Genomic DNA, 20,269 nt, shown 5'->3' on the forward strand with positions numbered 1-20,269 from the left:
AAAACAAGCTGCAGAAGCGTGTATTGCTGGGTCAGCCAGCAGAAAAAAAAAAAAAAAGTAGATACAAAAATAATAATGGCTTTCAGAGAAGACTCAGAAAACACTTCTTTGGAGTCAGTGAATTAAAGCTGTCTGTGATAAGAAATTGGTCTTTTAATGTCCTTTGAGGGGAGTGTATATTAGAGCAGCTGGGTTGACCTGCCACTGCAGCTTAGAACAGTACCGTGTTTAAGAAGGAAACATTTTTGTCTTTTTTGTTGTTGTTCTTTTAGTTATAGGTACAGCATTCAGGATAAAATTTGGCATTCATTGTGGAGCAGTATGAAATAAATGCATTGTATGAGCTCCGAGAGTTATTTTTTTCTCTCATGTAGCATTTACCGTATGTTTGGCTTGTTGGCAATTTAATCAGTCTGAATAATCTTGTTTTGTGACAAACCTCCTAAATCACAAAGGAATGATGCAGTTTGTATGGGTGGAATGTGCTCTACAGGGATATTTCAAGTTGAAGAATAAAAATGAGAATTAGACAATACAGAATTCATTGAAAGCCAGTTTTCCAGCTGCTCTAATTTCCCACAATTTAATTTGTGTGCCGTCAAAAGCAACTTGGAGGATTCCAGCAAGATGATAGAACTATGGGCTAGGCTAAAGAGAATCTAAAATGTGCTTAATGCATTGCACTCCCATGCTGTAAAAGCATCTCCTAGGGCCAGATGCAGACAGCAGAATATCCTAGTGAATTGGACCATTAAATAAAACTGTGAAGTCATAAAGCTGTAGCATTACCCTGAAATTAAAGCATTGTCACCTTTGAATTATGGAAATAATTTAACAAGCATTTAGGAAATCTGCTTTTCAAGGCTGCATTTAACTATTCCACATTATACAATAGAAGATGTGGCTGCAGTCTCCTGCTTGGTTTTGAATGACTTCCAGCTTGTGTTTGGTTTGAAATTTTACCAAGCTGAGAAAGTAATAAAAGAGTGGAATGGAGTAATAGAAGATAAAAATAAACAGTAACCTATGCCTGGACAAGAGCTTTTTAATTCTCATTGCAGATTCACAAGTGCAAGGAGAGCTCATTAAGTGTAGTAAACATGAAACAAATGTGTAGTATGGACAGATGTAAAAATATAATGATAACTTCTTGGTTGGAATACATGAGAAGAGAGCTTTATCTGTGTAGTTTAACGATTTCCAGGTATGGAAATGACTAGAAGGGGGTAGTGGCACTCAGCTTGGTTTGCATCTGTGATTACAATGTTGTTGCTTAAAAGCATAATATAAACAAAACAGAGCAAAGAGTAAATAAAAATCCTTGCATTATGACTCAGGATCAAGTATTTGAAGCCCAGTTTTCAAAAGCTGTGGGTATTACTGGTGTAGAGGTGTGCCTCTAAAAGCAAATGCCGAACACAGCGCTAAGGTGCAGACAGATGTTGCATTGTTTGCTGGAGTGATCTGTGGGAACGTTCAGATGGCAGCTACGTGTCTTACACAGGTCCTGAACCTCCCTGAAGTGCCAGATCACAGATCAGTGTCAGGAGGCTTCAGAGGACCTGTCAGTCGAGTAGTGAGGGCAGAATGCCCTGACCTCCTTCTGAGGCAGGCAGGGGTATTTTGGGAGCAGCCCTAGCTAAACTTGTGCAAGTCAGTTTGAGAAAATAGAATGATCTTTTTCTGATCTTTGTTGCCAGGCTTGAGGTGCAGAAACTGGGGTTTGAATAAACCCCAAGGGCTGATCTGAAAGGTGATGATCTTCAGAAGAAATGCTGGGATTATTTTTGAGTGGTCTTCTGATCTGTGGAAGCAGATGCAATGATCATGCAATGGTCTTGGAATGGTTCAAAGATTTACTGCCCTCCAGCTCTTAGTAACTTCTCTCTCAACCAGTGGGAGATGCAGGAGGGAGCAATTTTGGCTCTTCTACTCTGTCCAAAGCAATTGGAAGTTTAAGTAATTTTCAGTCTCATTTGCTGCATTTAAACAAAAAGGTTTCCTTTTGAAAGAAGGAACTTTGTTTTCTGAGCTGCTTTTACTGTGATGTGAAGGTAATCCTCTGTTCTTGTAGCAGGTTGTGTTTGACTTTGTTTGCATTACCTTGCCCCTCCAGACCTCACATGCTGCTTTCTAAAATGGAAGTACTCCTTACTCCTTCCCAGGGAAGTGGGAAGAAACATGACTGAGATGGTGGAATATATTTCTCTTCCTTTTCCTCCTCTTACCTTGTTGCCACCAGCTCTTTTGTGTCTGTGCTGCCCTTCTGATCTGAGGTTTGCTTGCTGGTGGCTGTGACTTTCCTGTCACTAGATCAATGAGAAAACCAGATTTTTTTTTGAGAGGCTGAACTGATGGTCACCTTTACTTCAAAGGTGAAGCACAGAGGGTAACTTTGAAATGACCACTAAAGAATAGATCTGGTCTGTAGAAGTATTAAGCCTAACAGACTAGGCATGTTCAGATTAGAAAATCTGAAATTTAATAAATTCAGAATTCTTCTCTTCTACTATAACTTTTTTAATTCTATTATGATATACTTGCTAAATCACAATTACTTTGACTACAGAAAGAAATTTGATTTGTTTTTCCTTTCCCTTTGTAAGCAAGAGGATGTAAAAAAAGTCATCTTATTTCTAAATGATCTTGTGGAGAAAAGTCTAGAATGTCAAAGTTCACATCTCAGGACAGTTGTGTGCAGCTGTAATGATAAGACTGCTAAAAATTAATGAACAATGATAGGGGAAGATAAGATGAACCTGTCACATTGCCTGTCCAACAATCCTGTTAATGAGTGCTGGCCGCTTACAGTATGTTTGCTGATACCTCGTCAAACCTTATTTTAAACATGTCAATTAATTATATTTCCAACACTTTTTTTGGGAAGACAGCTTTGTGCTATGCTATTTTTAATCAGCTTTTCCTAGTGATTGTTCTTTGCTTCTAAATTGCTAGCTCTTGATGCTTTTGACTTTTCAGGTACCCACATGGCACCTTTCTTGATGCACAGCCTGGAAAGTACAGCAGTGTTAACCACTGTACAACTAGAGCATTAGGTTGCTCTACTTCCTGAGCAGCTCTGTAGCCACTATTGTGAGCATTGATTTTATTGCATTTTCTTAAAATTATGTTCAGAACTCTCAGTGGGGAGGTGCTTTTGACAGCCCACCTGGAATTTTTATTCCATCGTCTCCTGGTGTTATGTCTCACACTATCAGCAATTTGGTGTTTGTCTTTTTAGCAGATATTTCAGTTAAGGTAGATGTTAAACTTCTGTCAGCTTCTGTGAGAGGAAAGTTAACTTACCCTCAACTGCTTCTGAAAAATCCACTCTGTTCTTGTCAATATTGCCTTCAGAGAGTAAAAGAAAACAGGGACTGGCTGATAAGGATCACTACTTTAAGATGTACAAGAAGTCTGTTACGAAGTCATTGAAGTACATTGTGTTGGAAGCAGTATATGTGCAGGACTGTATTGTGCTACTGTTCACTGTGGTTACAACTGGGACAAGTATTACAAGCAATAAATTTGCTGTATTTCTTATCATTTAAATCTGAATTTTGTGTATCACATGTTGCAGCAATGTTTCTTTGAGCTCCAACTCCAAGGGTCCTCAAGCAGCTCCCTGAAGTCAGTAAGAACCACAGAATTGCAGACTTATGAGCAAACTCTCTGCCTGCCATCACAGAAATGATGGGAAGGTTGTGCATGAATGTGTGGTTTGCTGTGTGTAAACTGTCCTTACAGTTAATGCAAGTTAATTTCTCTGTGACTTGCAGCCAGGTCTTGGAACAGACCTCTTTAGATAGTCTCCATATGGCTGTTGTTGCTTGCCTGTCATCTGAATGCCTCCATAACAACAATCCATTAAATCATCTGAGTGTCTTTGCACAGACAGTCCATTTAGGAGTTTTATACACCTATTAGCATTCTGCTGAAGTAATCTGGGGGATATATTTGTAGCTCAATGAAAAATACTTTCACTGCAGTGCATTGTAGTGTCCACAGAGCTATTTGGCTCATCATACCTGTGTATTGGGGAGTTACTGGAAAGGTCAGGCTCTGCAAGAACTCAGGCTAGGTAATGTGGCAAAACCATCCAAATCCCTAAATACACAGTTTTTAAGATCAGCTTAGAAAAGATGTGATTCATTTTTATCTATCTGATGAAGAATAAATAACAAAACAGAAATCTATTGCCTAGATCTTCTTCCTCTGTGTGTTTCTGCAAGTGAGATCAAAATCTCCTTCTCATCAAATGACTGAAAATTGCTGCCTTAAATTTTTGCCCTGTCAGTATCTTGTATCCTCCCTAGGCAAGCAGGGTCTTTGATAAAAAGAAAATTTGCTGCACGTGACTCTTACTAATAATGTTGGGCATTTGCAGGGCTCAGTCCTGTGAATCCTCATTGAAGAGCTTGTCTTTAACTCTGTGTTGGCTCAGCAAATTGGCTGTTCAGGTCGTCCTTTCTACCTTGCCCATTGTTATACCAGAACCAGCTGGGAAAAAGCCTCCCTGGAAGCCAATTGCTCCTAAGTGTGGTGTTCTCATTATACCAGTGCCAATGCAGATTGTGAGCTGGGTTGTAGGGTGCAAATTGTGCTTGAGCCTAGATTCTGCTTTCTGTCACCTACACAGTCACTGGCTCTGCCAGTAAATGAAATGAAGGAAATGAGAATGGGCTCCCCAGCATGGAAAAGCATCAATATTTAGAGTTAACTACAGATGCCAAGTCATATGGTGTTCTGTACCATCATCCAAGTAGGGCATCACTCAACTTATATGCAGAAAAATCTGAGAACAGAGTGAAATGAGTGATCTGACTTCCAGCTGGGTGGTAAGAACATACTCTCAGTTTAACTTTCTGGCAAGAGATTGTGCTTTTTGCTCATGGCGAGTTTGTGCAAGCTCATCAGCTGCAGTTCTCTGCTTCCATTTGTTATTACAACAGCATGGGCTGTGCTCTCAGGCAGAAGGTGAATGTTACCCCCATGAGCCATATTACTATGTGTTTTCTCTCAAGGACAAAGCCAGTTGAAAAATATCTAATTTTATACAGATATCTGGTAATAGAAGAAGCTTAAGGTCTCTTGTGCTTCCCAGGAAGCTTGTAGCTTCTCTCTGGCTCAGCAGGCAGTGTAGTGTTTGCTTGAGCTGGTTCAGGGAGAAACATCTTTGTGGGCCACACTGACCTTTAATGAAGACAGACCTATTGGTGATCATCACAAAGTGCCCATTTTGGAGCCTGGGGTCCTGCTGATGCTCTGTCCACCACAGTAAAATGTTACATTTCGGTTGGTTTTTTTGTTCCCTGCTTGTTGGAAGTGTTTTGCTGCTAACCTCCCGTTCAATTGTTCTTCATTTAACAGAAGATAAGATCTGGACTGCAGTGCAGCATAACAGCACAGGGCTGACCAGAGTGCAAGGAGCTGGTCCAGAGAAGCCCTACACCATGTCCTTCAACTACAACAGCAGTGCAGAGCAGCTGGAGGCTGTGATAAACAGTGCTGAGTACTGTGAGCAGGAGGCATCCTACCACTGCAAAAAGTCACGGCTCCTCAACACCCCGAGTAAGTGTCACCATCGCAAATCTTTCCTTCTTAACTCCTACTGATTGTACAGCAGGTACAAACCACGCTGCAGCTGAGGAGAAAAAAAAAAACAAACCAATAAAAACCCCCATATTATTAGTAGCAGTACGGAATAGAGTGAAAAACCTTTTACTGTTTGGGGTTCTACTGTGCAGTGCCTGTGCTCTGGTGTGAGGGGGTCTGAGCTTGTCAGAGGAGTTTTCACTCTGTAAGTTCATGCATGCCCAGACTGAAAACTTCTATGATGGAAAGTGCTACCTAGTGCATTTAGCTGATGGCAAATAGATGTGTTTATTCATTTACAGTTTTTACCTGTATATTAAAGATAGAAAGCATCCAGATTGCTTCAGACTCAAAATGTTATGTAGGGGAGGAGTGTAACCTCTTCTGAGTCCCACAGCCCTGAATATGATGTTTAAGGTGCTTGGTAGTACAGTTTCTGGGGCAAAACTAACCTTCCCCTTGCAATAGAAGGACTGCATTTTTTCCCCTTGTCTTAACAGAAAAAAAGAAAGCAGAGGGTCTCATCAGTTTTTCCTGCAGTACCAAATTTCCAGTGGCTAGTCAGGATTTTGGCTTCCAGTCAACTCTGTTTTAATGTCAGGATTTTATGTTTGTTTATCTGGAGAGATGAATGACATTAAGGGCAGACTTCTGACTGTCTTCAAAAATCTCCTGTTACTTGTAATGTCTGTATTGTCCTGGTGATTATTTGATTAGCAACTCTTAAATTTGTTTGTAGCTTAGAAAAAAGACCATGGCAAGCCTGAAGGGGAGCTTGCAGTGGGAGTTCCTATTGTCTTTAAAAACACATTGCCTAATGAGATGTGTCAAAACCCTCCCAGTTCCAGCAAAGTTACTGTAACACTGTTGTAAACTGAATGTTTATGGATCTGGTAATCAGGTGCCTTACAGTCAGTTTAATTTTAAAAGCTGTGAATTATGTCTTTTGTTATCATCAGATTTACCAGCCAAGAATTGCTTTTATTGCTATCTTTTTTTAAAGACTCAAATGTTAATATCAGCATCCAGGGTAGAACACAAAAGGAAAACAAAATGTGGGCATAACTGCTTATAAAGAAGTGGAATTAATGTCTTACAAGTACTTTCAGTGTTGCTGGCTTCTGTATCCCACACCACACTTGATGTGGCATAAAGATAATACCCCGCAGAGGCTATTTCCAAAATGTTGTTTTAAGGATGAATGCCACAATACTAGAGCAGGTTTGCATGTGTTTATTTTTGCACATTTCTGTGAGGCACTTGATCATGTGTATGCAGGAATGTACACTACAAATGTATTTTGAGATACCTCTTGTATGTGGGGCCTCTCTAAAGCTGGGGACACTTCCTAAGAATCAGAACTTTTTGGGGAAAAAAAAGTAAAGATAATCTTGTGTAAATTGACAGTGTGTAAACTGTGCATCCTCAGGGCTAAAGCTATCAAACAACAGGCAGGCTGGCTAAGAGGACTCCTGACAGGCAGCTCATCCTCTGCTTGTCCAGGACCAAAGCTGTGGCTGATTCCTCAAGGGAAAGGATGTGGGGATGGTGTCCAGCAGTATGGCTTGTGCTCTTGCAGCTGGTGCAGTGCCACTGTGGTCCTGACAGTTCACCACACAAGAATTGCACAACTCATTTAGTCTTTACTGCAGCTTCAGCTGAAAAATAAAAAAAATGAAGTTGCAGTCTAGTGCTGTGCATGTGGCAGACACCATCATTTTTCCCCCTCTTTTTTTTTTCTTCCTTTTGTATGCTTTTTAATTACACTTCTGAATTTTCCTTCTTTCATCCTGAGCTTTCTCAGTAGTCTCAGGCTTTAAATCTGGCAAGATGTGAAACATGCTCAAAAATAACATTGCAGTTCTTGAAATGACAAGATAAGGACAATTTTTTCTAAACTGAGTATTAAGTATTTTTGTAGAAAAGCATTATTTTCCCCAAGCTCCATTAATTGCTACTAATTTTGTAGTGAAATGCTGTTGTATTACAGAGGAACCTAGAGACCAAGTAGTGCTGAACACTATAGGTGTCTTGAAGAGTTACAGGACTTAAGGAATTTCCACTCCTAAACTCGAAGATGAGCTACAAGTGAGAGTGGTCTCAGGATATTTTGCTGGACTTGATGCAGAAGGTTCTCACCTGTGTTGTTTTTGCCAGATCTGGGGCCAGAGCATGAGAACAAAGATCAAAACTCTTGGGTTTAGTTTCTTTGTTTGACCTAGACTTCTGCATGCCTGAAGCACTGTGTTCCTTCTGTGCTGCCAGGGTATCTTAATGTGTAATTGCTGCTAATGAGCAACACTTCAGCTCTGACTGTAGAATTCAGTATGCAATGCCCATGTAGTAATAACAATACTGCATCCATAGGCCTGCAGGAAATGTTACCTGACCTAATCCAGCTTGCTGACTGTCTCCACTCATTATTACCTCTGGACTGAGCCCAATGGTGAATGCCTGATGGAAGGGCATCTCCCAGAGGTATATCTAATCCTGACAAAGTTATAAAAATTCCTCTTCCTGCAAGAAATGCAATCCATTTCTGAGCTTACTTTTATTCTGGGCTTTGCTCTTTTCTTCCTCCCCCCCACCAAGGAGATGGAACATATTATTAGGATGTTACAGCTGATAGCACCAACACACCAAATCCTTGTCTTCAGGATCTAAATACTGTCATGTTTCACAGAGAAGCAATAAAAACATTTCTCTTTCCTTTTGCATCATAGTGCAAAGATGTATGTTGTTGCATAGCAATTTTGGCTTTCACAGCTTTGACATGGGGCAAATGGGACAAGCAAAGCATTATGGGCTGCCTCAGAGAAAAGCTCAGGGAGGCTTCTGGCTTGCATAAAATTTTTCCAGTTTATATCAAGGAATTTCTCTTTCTTCTTTCACTACTCCCTCCTGCCCTGAAGACACAGGCATCCTCAGCGGGTATGGCTGAGCAGAGTACCCCCATTGAGTTTCTTGGATTTACATCTGCAATGTGTCAGACATGCAATCTGGCAGTTGGCAGAGGAGTTTACTCATCTCCACCTCCTGCTGTCTGGAAAAGCCTTATTGGTTCTCCCTGTCATACTACGGCTTAGCTGCAAGCATGTCTTTGAAAGCAAAAGTTAAATTGCCCTGAACTGTAGTTTTGTGCATCTCTGCCGTCAGTCAGATTTTCAGGAGGTTTGTGAACACCACAAATTATGTCTGTTCATCAAGGCATAGCTGACTTTCTTGAGAAGGTGGCAAAGGAAACTTGTATGACCAGAAAACACAAGTCTTGGGTGATTTTCCCAGGCCTGTTGGAGAAATAACCACATAACTAGATAATATATAACCACATAATCACTTAATCAAACAATAACTCACATAACCAGAGCAAATCTGACAGTTGGCATTAATTAGGAAAGTAATCCACACTTTTAGGAAAAGATTGCAGACTTATCCTTACAAGTAGAGGCCAAGTCAAGCTAGCAGGAGAGGAGTGGGTTGAGCAGGAAGGCTGAGCTAGTTCTAAATGCCTCTGTATTCTGAGAATATGAAAAGAAATTTAGCCCCCCAGGGCTTTGATTTCCTTTCTTCATGGAGCACCTCAGGCAATACCTAAGGAGAGAACACGTGTACAAGGATAGGTCCCTATGTGCAGATGCATGTTTAATTAAACTGTTAACATACAAGATGTTTGAAAACATTAACTGAACGAACCCCCAGCTCTTGACTGAATTTTCTCAGTTTTCTAGAAGCGGTGGGTGGACTCAAATACTTTTCACTTGGGAAGCTTCCTCACATCCACCTTATCAGGGACTTAGCACAGTGACGGCTATATCAGTGGCAGCATAGCTTGCTTTACAATACTTGGCTGACAGTCTGTCAAGTTCATAGCACATTTGTGTAGGCAGGGACTGGGAAAAGATCAGTCCAAGAGCAAAATCAAAGAAATAGGAATGTCTGTAGGTGGTCGGTTTTTCCTGACTTCTTCCTTATTTTTCTCTTTCCAGGAGAACTCCTACACCATGTCACCTTAAGCTTTGATTTCAAACATTGTTCCTAAACTACATCCATCCTAAACTACACACCTCTTCCCTGAGTTTATGTTCTGTCAAGTCACACCATCATGACTTGCACCCAGGTTTCCACCTCCTCTCCTCCCCCCTGGTTCCCTGCTAGTCCCAAATCTCAGTGCCAAGCTGCACTGGGTGCTGTCCCACAGTCTGTGACCCCTTATGCCAGGCAGCTGGTTGCCCTCACTGGTGAACCACTGCATTTGCATTTTATAACTCTCTGTTGGAGGGAAAGATGTGCTGCCTCACAGCAGGGAGCACATTATAATTTCTTCATTTAGACTTAATTCCATTGCTGAGACAGGTCAACTTTTTTTTTTTTTTTTTTAACTTTTCTGTATCTATGCCCTGTATGTTGTTAGAGCTTTGTCTGTGCAGGCTCCCTCCTTAGCTCCAGATGAGGCCAGTGATGTGAGGGCATAAGGTGCTAAGAAATCTCCTTCAGGGTTCTTCCTTCAGTAGTGGCTGCTGGAGAGATGCAGCTTAAGGTGAGTACACAAGTTGATGTCTTTAGCACATCCCTCAATGATGGGATGTCCCCATCACCCACAGTTGCTCAAATAAGGGCATTAGGGTTTATGCTATTGCCAATCCCTTCTAGTATCCACTAGGGATCTGTTGTTCATAAACTTGTCTAATCACTTTTTGAACTTTATTAGGCTGCCTGCCCTGAGGCTTCCTAGGAAAACAAGTTCCAGGAGTTCCCACTTGCTGTTTTACAGAACTACATTTTTTTAATGCTTTTTTAACTACTGTTTTGCTCAGTGCAGTGAGTTCTTGTATTACAGGATGCAGTGGAACACAGTTTTGTGCTCATCCAGAGCTTTTATAGTGCTTTTAGTTACTCATCTAGGACTTTCACTAGCTCTAGTATTTTTTCACCTGAAGTACATATAGTTTTTTGACGTTTGGTTTGACCAGGGTTTCACCACTTTAGAGTAAATCTTTCTCAAGAAAGGAGTCTGAAGCCTGGGTGCTGATGGAGTATTTTACATAGATGTATCAGGAGGTGGTATAAAATGACCCGTAACAAGCAGTCATTTACCAGTGAGGTTTTCCTCAGTAGTATTTTATTCCTTTTAAATATAATTTCCAGTTTATCATTCTAGTACTTTCAATTGTTAATGCACTACCAGGGCACTATTTGTTCTTGTACAAAATAACTTTAAATTGTTATTGCTTTACCAGGAGACTATTTTTCATTGCACAAAATAACATAGAACAGGGCAGTCTGCCCTCAAAAAGTGGCTCATGTTGAAGGAATGGTGGATAGGTGGCAGGTGTGGATTGTGTGCTGTGATTATTCTTGGGTAATTAGGATCCTTTTTTTGAGAATGATTGACTTGCCATCTGTGTTTCCATCACCATACCTTGTCTCTCCCCCCAGAGTGGCAGTGACAGCTTCTCACAAGCACAACTTCAGACAACTTGTGTTATATTTGGAGACTTTGGAACACAGTTCACCAAAGTAATGCAATATACCCCCTTTATTTGTGGGCAGAGATTTAGAGGCCATTTTTAAAGATACTATGTTGGTTTATGTGTGCAGCTGATTAAAATGCAGGGAGTCTAAGCAGAATACAAAAGCTGTGGCGTGGCAGAGGTAACTTGGCATGGAGCCTGCACACACCTGTGAGTAGTGGAAATACCATTACTCCAGTTTCTGACCCTTTTATTCTCTTGCCCTGTAGCATCCTCTGTGGCTGGCAGGGAGGTACAGTGTGTTGGAGCTGCCAAGCAAGGAGTGGCAGCTACTTGCTGCCATTACTTCTCATCCAGTCTTCTTGTGTTTCTCTGAGATTGAAATGCAGCCAAGAGGCTAAATGATGGGAAAAACACGGGAATAAGTCCTTGCTCAGGCATACACTGTATGGTTTCTAACGCAGTGGAAGGAAAGCGTATTCACTCCTTGAAACCCACTGCAGGAGAGAGCAGGCTGATAATGGTACCTGACATCATTCTGCAGTGACACCAGCAGGGCAGGACTCTCCTGGGATGGCTCCAGTGAGCACTGGAGCACCATTATCTGTATTTGCTCTAGACACAATGTGTCAGGTGAATTTTAAAAAACACTTCCTGAAGTGAGGACTGATGGAGTAGTGAGGAGAGAGCTGTGGTTAACTCCTGTTTGCTTCTATCAAATACATCCTTCATACTTCTGCTGTCACTGAATATTTCTGTTGCTTTTTTTTTTTGTGTTTGTTTTGTTTTTCTCCTTTCCTTGAATGAATTTATTTTTGTGAGTCTAAGGAGAAATTTTGGAATTATACTCATTTTATTTTATCAAATTTCATTTCATTTGAGACATTTTACAATTTACATAGAGAATGTATTTGCACTCCAAGCTAAATACATCCACTGTGTTCTACTGACATGGAAATTATCTTTTCCAGTGTACAGGAAGCTTGACCAGGGACATTAATGAAGGTACATAGGACAGGTAAATGAAATGTAAATCTAGACAACAGATTTTGAGCCTCGATTCTGGAATTCATTGCATACACTATTATTGGTGGTTCTGTGAGGAAGTCAGTGCTGTGAACTGATGCTTCAAGATGTTTACTTGACCTCTACAATCTGCTGGTTTGGGAATTTTGATCCCGAAGAAATTCTGGTTTGGAGTAAAGTCAATGATATCTTTTGTTCAACCTGTGAAACCTGTGGGATCGTGTAAGCGCTCATAACTCAGTAACGCCGAAACGCTGAGTTCAGGGAATTCTGCAGTCCAAATAAGAGTTTGGAAATGGATAGTTTTATGAGGCACACATGTGACAGAACTAAACACATCTTAAACACCTCTGGCTTGAGAGACCCAGTTGTATAAACAATTCACACACACAGTTTGAAAAAAGGAAGAAGGACAAAATTCTTTCAAGCTATTCCAGCCAACATTCCCTTAATCGTGAGCAGTAATAGTCTCTTTTTATTTTTTGTTTTAATTCTCAGGACTCAGCATATTGTTAACCATAAATAAATAATGGTGATTAGAAACAAACAGCTAAACTATGGTTTGTTATATTAGTGGGTCATTAGCTATGACAGCAACCTGTCCTGCATTCAAGGAAGGAAGCAGGACTGCTGCCTGAGCAGAAAAGTGTGCCTTCTCCCTCATTAGAGCCACAGCAGGGAGTGTGTTCTCATCACACTTCCATTTGTCTGCTTCTTTCAGCTGTCCTACTTTAAACATCTTGGGCTCCATTAGACTCAGATTGTCTTACTGACATTAAACTAATTTGTCTGTCAAATTTAGGCCAGTGCAGAGAATGATGTTTTCTGATCTTGCAGAGCAGAAGATATAAATCATAGCACTGGAAAAGTTCATCTAACCTTCTTCAACATGCCACATGAGTGGCAATAGTAAATGGCAATAGTAATTTTCATTATTTTTGAGGCTAAAAAAGCATTTGTGGCTGTAATCTCTTAGTTTCGTGTTTGGTTTGGGTTCATTTGACTCCTGTTTTAGACCTGGGGAAGAAAGTAGGTGCATAGCAAGGCACTTGCAGAAAATCAGATAGGATGGAATCCCTGTGCTTAGATTTTGGTTGAATTGGTTTGACCTGTCCAGGAAAACAGGTGTTAGGCTATCCCCAAAAGATCAGTAGCATAACTTAATCATGTAAGTAATTAGGAGAAAAGAAAATTAAACTCTATGGTAAAAAAAGACAGGTTTTTGTTCTGAATAATTAGGTTAGTAGGTAGAGCTCAAATTTATTGCTTGTAAATCTGAAGTCCAGGAATTTTACCCCCATTGCAGTTTGAAGGTAGCCTGTGGAAAAATTATTTTATGTTTGAAAGTGTGAACGCAGAGACAGGAGAAAGGAATCCATGAGAATCAGCTGAAAGCAGCATTTTCACATTACTTGGTGTTCAGACAGCAAGGGAACAAAAATTTTCCCTAAGCAGAACACTAAACTACTCTTACATGAGCTATCTATTGTTAAGTGGGGCATAAAAGTAGCTCTTCTAAGTGTCTCTTACTTCCTTTTGTAAAAAGAACACCCCAAAATGTAGAGAATAAGCAAGCATACTTTGGGAAAATGTCTTCAGACACTGGGGGAAAAAGTTGTGTACTTCTTCCACTTCACAAGAAGCACCAAAAAGCAATTTTGAATTGTTCCCCCCAACCTGGAATGATCTGAAGAGGAGCAGATCTGACTGAGACTTGATGATGAGTAGCTAGAAAGATGTGGTGACCTGAATGATAATAACCCTTTTGAAACCTTCTTTAGAGAAGCTTTTTTGTTATCTGCTTGGCCCAAAAGTTTGAGAACAAAAATGAAAAAGCTTTTGAGCCTGAATCTTTTCCAAGTCCTTTTGACAAGAGAAAGACTCAGACTGGTTTAGCCAAGGCATGTATTCCCTCTTGGGTTGTCCAGGACTCAAAACAACATGAAGAGCCTTCTTCTTTTACTCCCAAGAGCAGAAGCCCCAGAAGAAAAGTTTTTTGGCTTTTTGTTCTTGTATGGTTGTGTTTTTTTAAACATTAATATTTAAAAAGGTTAACCAATTAATCTCTGCAGTTCTCTTCTGAAGGTAGCTTTCTTGTTTAGTAGAGAACAAAACTGAGGCATCAGGCTGCAACTAACACCAGTTAAGCCTGAAATTGGAATAGGCCATTAGATCAATTTAAATGTACCCATCTAAAACCAATGGCCAGGTTCTTGTAGCCACAAAAAAAGAACCATACAAGTGTTTCCTCTCAGCTGAACACCTCTGATGTCTTTCACTCCAAGTGTGAGCTTTCTGTAGGTACCTCTTGTGCCTTGCCCTTATGCTACTAGAGGAAGAATGAACATGTTCCTTAGAGGTGCGTTGGCTTTTGTGTCACCACAGTTAATGGTGATTTAGCAGGAAGATGTGATCCCGTGAGTTTTTATGAACCTACCAAACTGCCAATCAGGTAATGGTGATCTATTCAGGTGGGTTATAATGGGATTTTTGGTGTATCCTGCTAGATAAGGGGAGAAAGCTGTGTTTTTGCACTGCAACTGGTGGAGTAATAAATGTTGCTATTTCCCCTTTGGTTTTATGGTTTAGTGTTGTTTCTGTATGGATTTTTTTATACACACAGAGGAATGAAAATATATTGCAACCTTCACTTAGGCTGAGTACTAGGAGGATCTCTTCTAGTAGTAGTGCCTGTTTTCTGCTTAGGCAGTACATGGAACCTGTAGGAATGTATTTCTCAGTCAAATGTTCTTGAAATTGACTAGTGGGTTTCTTAGTTACTCGAACAATTGACATGGGTGTGCACAAAAATTCTTGTAGAGTGTTTCAATAGATCTCATTTCTCTAGAAATCCAGGTTGTGATTAATACATAAAGCCTGCTAGAATCAATAGAGACCTACTCCATGGGTCCTAGTGTTAGAAGGAAATCTTAATTTGGGCTAACACAAGATGCAGATCTACATATTTTCTCACCATACCAGATACAGAAATGTCTGTCTCCTTCCAAGACAGGAACAAAAGCTCAAACAAAACATTAATCCTAAACTCAAAGGAACTTCATCACTACCCACTGTTTTTTCATAGATCTTTGGAGCATATCTGTCGTGCTAGATTCAGTCCTGTCTTCGTGTGCTGACTTTTTGTTCATCCATGATGCTTAGTTGCGTGTCCCCCTTTCCTTAAATCTTCCATTTCCCCAAAAACTTTAAAGTGACATGTCTAATTTATAACATGTAGTGATTTCAGTATATTAACACTAATAGCACATGAAAAGTGCTCCCAGTAGTTTAGACTGCAATCAGCTTTGTTCAGGCTGTCTCATTCAATGTGATCAAAATGTTCATAGTAACATTTGTTGGTGGGAAGGAAAAGATAACAGTTCCTGGCTGTTCTTTTTCTCAGTTCTGTGTTACTGAACCTAGTTCAGGTCTGACAGGTTTGTTTTACTGATCACTCCAAGCCTATGATGGGCTGTTTTAAAAAATGACCAGAGATCTGAAAAGTGGTTCTGAAAAAAGAGTAACATCAATTTCATCATATGCTGGTTTTAAATACTAACTTTTCCTTCATCTGATGATTCAAATTGTCAGTAGAGGATATAAATTGTTATGTATTCATACAGATAGAGTTCTCTCTTTTTGGGAAAGTATGTGTTTTTATATTTATGTAGATATGTGTAAATCTTCTTTCCTCCTTTTAAGGATGAGGAAAAAGAAGAGAGAAATTTGGCTGTAATTCATTTTTTGGACCACATGGATATTGTCAGGCTTGGTACAAGACAAAGTAATGTTGGTTACTCTTTTCTCCTTCGAGCTAAAGGTTTTCTGTACATTAGCACTTGTTTGCCTCCCATTTGTCACTGTGATTTCAAAGTCTCATATTTTATCCAGAAACCTGGGGTGTGGCAGAAGTTTAGGTGATGTTTCTCAGAGAGAAATCTGTATGACTGAATGCTAAGGCAACAGCAGAGGATGGGATTCTAGGACAAGTTGTCTTCTAAAGTAGGCTCTATATCAGCTTCCTTTGGCTTTTTCTTTGGCAGTGCAAAGTCAGTTTGATCCATTTGTTTTGCCACTCTGATATCTGCCGTCAAACAGAGAAAGGTTCTCCTGCAGTGAGCATTTTTTAGGTCCTGCTTTGGGGTTCTGTTTCCCAGAGCCTCCATGTTCAAAGCACTGGCAGCTTTGTAGGTCACTTCCTTCTCAGTGCACACTTACGTTCTGGATTCAGACAAAGAGATTGTGTTGCAGTTTGTTTACTACCTGTGTGGGACATTCTAGCACCACTAGCCAATCTGCAGAACATTAGAAGTATCTACTTAATAGAGTCAGAATTTTACTGAGTGAATAATTACATCCTGTTAGTGCTGAAGTAATCACCTTAGATACAAGCAATGCCTCCAGAGGGAGGTATGTTCTTTCCAAAATGCCACCCCGGGCAGTTCACTTTACTTCCATACAAAGCTCCAGAATCTGCCTGACCATATTGTACTACAGGTTGTCGTGTTTTCAGAGGATGAAATTTATGTTCCATGAAATATGCCATTGCCAAAATTAATAGGTAAATGAACAAAGTGAAACAGACCATTAGAACAATTGTAATATCACAGTTGCTGGGTTGTGGCACAAAAGCAGAAACTAATGGGTAAACATAACCATATTATAGCGGCAGGAGCCATCAATGCGCACAACTGTGGTTACACAATGGAAGGCACTCGACCGATGTGAAATATGATCTAGCAGTCAGGCCAGTTGCAGGTGATCTTGCTTGGAGCAACACTTCCCTTGGCTGGCTTGTTTTAGCTGATGGAAAATTATAAATATGACCTATTTCACTCCTGTTCTACCAGAATTTCAGTGTTAGTTTGATAATTTTCATAATTCTTCCTTTTTTTATATCATTCTGGACAATGACACAGAGATTTTTGTCTTTGCAGAAATTTTCCAAGGCATGAACAATTGTTCCTGAATATTCATGCAAATAGGAATTCAGCCAATGACCTTCAGAGTAAATGTTCAGTCTAGCACCTTGAAATCTTTGACGCCCTTGCCTTTATTTCTGCTCTGAAGCAATGCTTCATAATTTTAAGTGAACACTCAAACAATATCTAATCAGGATAAACAATTCATAGACTGAACTGTGTTTATATAACATGATTAAAAAGCTTTGAATAGCTAACATAATCATAATATTCTATTAATAGACAGCTTGAGAGAAACTACAGTAACAAATGATTCAACTAAAAAAATTGCAAAGCTCAAAGATATGCAGGATCAGATCCATTGGATTCAGTATATTTATACTGATTTAAGCAAGTAAAATGGTGGATTAACTCCTTAGTTTTTACATCTTTCATTCAATTCGACTTTAATATAAAACAAACTAAAAAACAGAAACAGTTTAAAAGTTAAGATATTTAGAGGAGCTAACAAGTTAATCCATAGCTTGTTAATGCAGTATTTACAATCAGCATCTAAACACTTCAGCACTGATAGACTGAAAAAGCCAACACTCTGTTCTTACAGAGATGTATCCTGCAATACTGAAGTAGAGAGGAGTGGAGAGGCATCTTTAATCCTGGTTACTGGAGTGGTGCAATATAAATTAGAATACCATCTCTGGCCATTTGCTGGAGCCAGGAGTGGGATTGATGCAGGAGCTCCTCCAGATCGCTGTGCCACTCAAGAGTTTACTCATGCAGGAGGACTTTATCAGTGACTGACTAAAATAGATTCAGAACTGCTTTATTCTTCTAAAGTGGTTTAAAGTAGTTGGAGCACAGAAGAGAGCTGGGTGCTCAACTGTTCAGCTTTCTCTCTCAGAGATTTCACTCCATGCATATGCAAAACATAATCAGTTACTTTGGTCTTCACTGAGCAAGGTCTTTCGAGGGAATATGTAGCAGGGAATTGGGTCCTAGCAATGGTCTGTTACAGAGAAGGCTGCAATGGTTCAGAGCCAGCCTGAGCTACAGCCAGCATTGCTGATTGTGTCCTTGCATGACAGACCAACCAGGGGTTTTTCTACACAGCAAAAGAAAACTGTGGAAGTGTTATATATGTGTCATACATGTGATTTAGCATATGTTACATCACCACACAAGTGTTTCCACTGAACAGTGCATGAATTTAAATAGCTTCTGCCACCTGGTGCATTAGTTGTACTTGTGTTTTGACCTTACGCTAAATCTTACTGAATAGATACCCTTTGCTGCTTTCACCCATGGAAAACACAAAGCCAACTGAGGTTTAAAATGCACAAGTAAATCTTGAAATTAGAGTCCTCATAGTCTTGCTTCAATTTATCAAGAGAATGCTGTCTTACTGTTACACCATGCTACTTAAATGTGAGATATTGCTATGATGAGTGTAACCTATGAAAAAAAAAAAAGTGAAAACTTGAATACGCTAAATGCAGAATTAGGTGACTAGTTGAGTGATAATATATTGCCTAACTTAATGAAAAGACATTACCTTTGAATAATGGACCACATCATAGATTAAATTATCCCAAGGCAAGGTAGTAGGTGCTTCATGCAGACAAGGTCAATTACCTTATCCAGAAGAGCCTGTTTGAAGTGTATTATGAATAATTCACAGACATAGAAATTAGCTTTGAAAAAGTGTCCCAGCTATAATGCGGTGAAAGCATTCAATTTCTTTTTTAATGTATTTAAGATAACACCCAAAGGACAATTATGGCTGCTTAACTGTAAGACTGCTTAAATGACAAGGAATGACAATTGTGTGGTCAAATTCACATTAATGTATTATGCAAAGGGAGGCATCTCCACCATGGTGTGATGCTGTCAGGACACAAGTAACAGATTTCAAACCTCATATTGCATTTTTAAATGCTGAATGAAATTTGATCAAAGGCTGATTAATTTATTAGCTTTTCTCGATGTAGAAGATGCAGTTGTTGCTGTACTATCTTGGTATACTCTTGTTGTTCAGGCCTTTTATTTCTTTGACTTTCTGATATGGAAACGAAAGTTCAGAGTGATTAAATTACTTGTGTGATTTTGGAGAGTCTGACAAATGCAAGGGTAGAACCAGAACATTAAATTTTCCATCGTTACTCAGAAGACCAGTCTTCTGCTATAAGCACTAAATAACACTGTTTCCAAGTCAGTATTGTTCCAATCTAGAACTATTTAGCATTAGAATTAAAATTATGGCAGTAGCTATGGTAGCAGAATGCATACTCATTTGACATATGGTGACCTTAGGTGTGAATTAGAAATGCAATAAACCTCTAAGTCTGGGGACTAACATGCTCTCTCAGCATATTTTGATTCCACAGGCAAAACAATAACCTTAGCTTTCTCTCTTTGACTTTGCAATAAGTGGTAATGGCCAGGGGAAATCCCTCAGGGGCTGCAGTTTTCTAAGATGCTGGCAAGAAGATGGCTAATTCATCAGGTACCTCAGTTTAAGTGTTGAAATGTAATAGTGACATTTCATGGCCTCTGAGTTTACCAGCTTTATTTGCTTGAAAGGGAGAGTTCAGCAGAATTTTAGAAGGTGCTGTGGAATCGTGTATCTAATGAGGCGTACAGCCTTCCCAGTCCTGTTTCCATTCACCTCAATGTCAAGAATCCCATTTAGCTCAGCAGGAAAAGGTCTGGGACCCTGGAACTTTCAAATGGTGGCTTGAATAAAGAGGGATAAAAATTTGACACGGAATCCAATTATAAAACAAGCTGTTAAAATATGTGATGAAGTAGGAAACCACCACAAAGAGATAGGAATGGAAACTTGCATTAAGGCAAACACACTGAAAAATGTTTGGTTTTTGCATGTACTTAGGTTTTTTGTATTTTCCATCATCCATCTTTTCTCCAAGGATCAATTCTCTAAAAAAAGCTCAAGATTTTCCTTTCCTCCCAATTCATACAGTCATTGGCCTCCCACCCCCATGTTTTCTGTGAGGACTAGATAAAGACTAATCTGAGTCGAAGAGACTTGCAAGCTGATGTTCTTATTTGCATGCAGGAAAGTGAACAGATGTTTACATAGTAGTGTTAAGTAGGACAGCTGTTCGGGAGTCATTTATGTATTCCATTTAAAAGCAAAGCTTTATGGTTAAAATTTTTACTCACAGTGTGGAAGAGAAAAGAAACCTAAATTCAGACAAATGCATTTCTTCCTGTGCTAGGAATGGCTTCCTTTAT

General features: G+C 39.7%; 1 protein-coding gene across 3 annotated transcripts in view; it reads left to right on the forward strand.

Moving 5' to 3' along the window:
- CNTNAP5 (contactin associated protein family member 5) overlaps positions 1–20,269 on the forward strand; it is a 275,673-nt gene that overhangs the window by 184,233 nt on the left and 71,171 nt on the right. For all 3 annotated transcript variants that reach the window (XM_088058844.1, XM_088058842.1, XM_088058845.1), the window contains exon 13: positions 5,371–5,571. In XM_088058844.1, coding sequence (XP_087914970.1) covers positions 5,371–5,571 — 201 coding nt within the window. The remainder of the gene's footprint in view (positions 1–5,370; positions 5,572–20,269) is intronic.

The sequence above is a fragment of the Pseudopodoces humilis genome, chromosome 8, assembly GCF_049639895.1.
Source record: "Pseudopodoces humilis isolate 2021_Gansu_Grassland_sample_001 chromosome 8, ASM4963989v1, whole genome shotgun sequence".
Taxonomy (NCBI): domain Eukaryota; kingdom Metazoa; phylum Chordata; class Aves; order Passeriformes; family Paridae; genus Pseudopodoces; species Pseudopodoces humilis.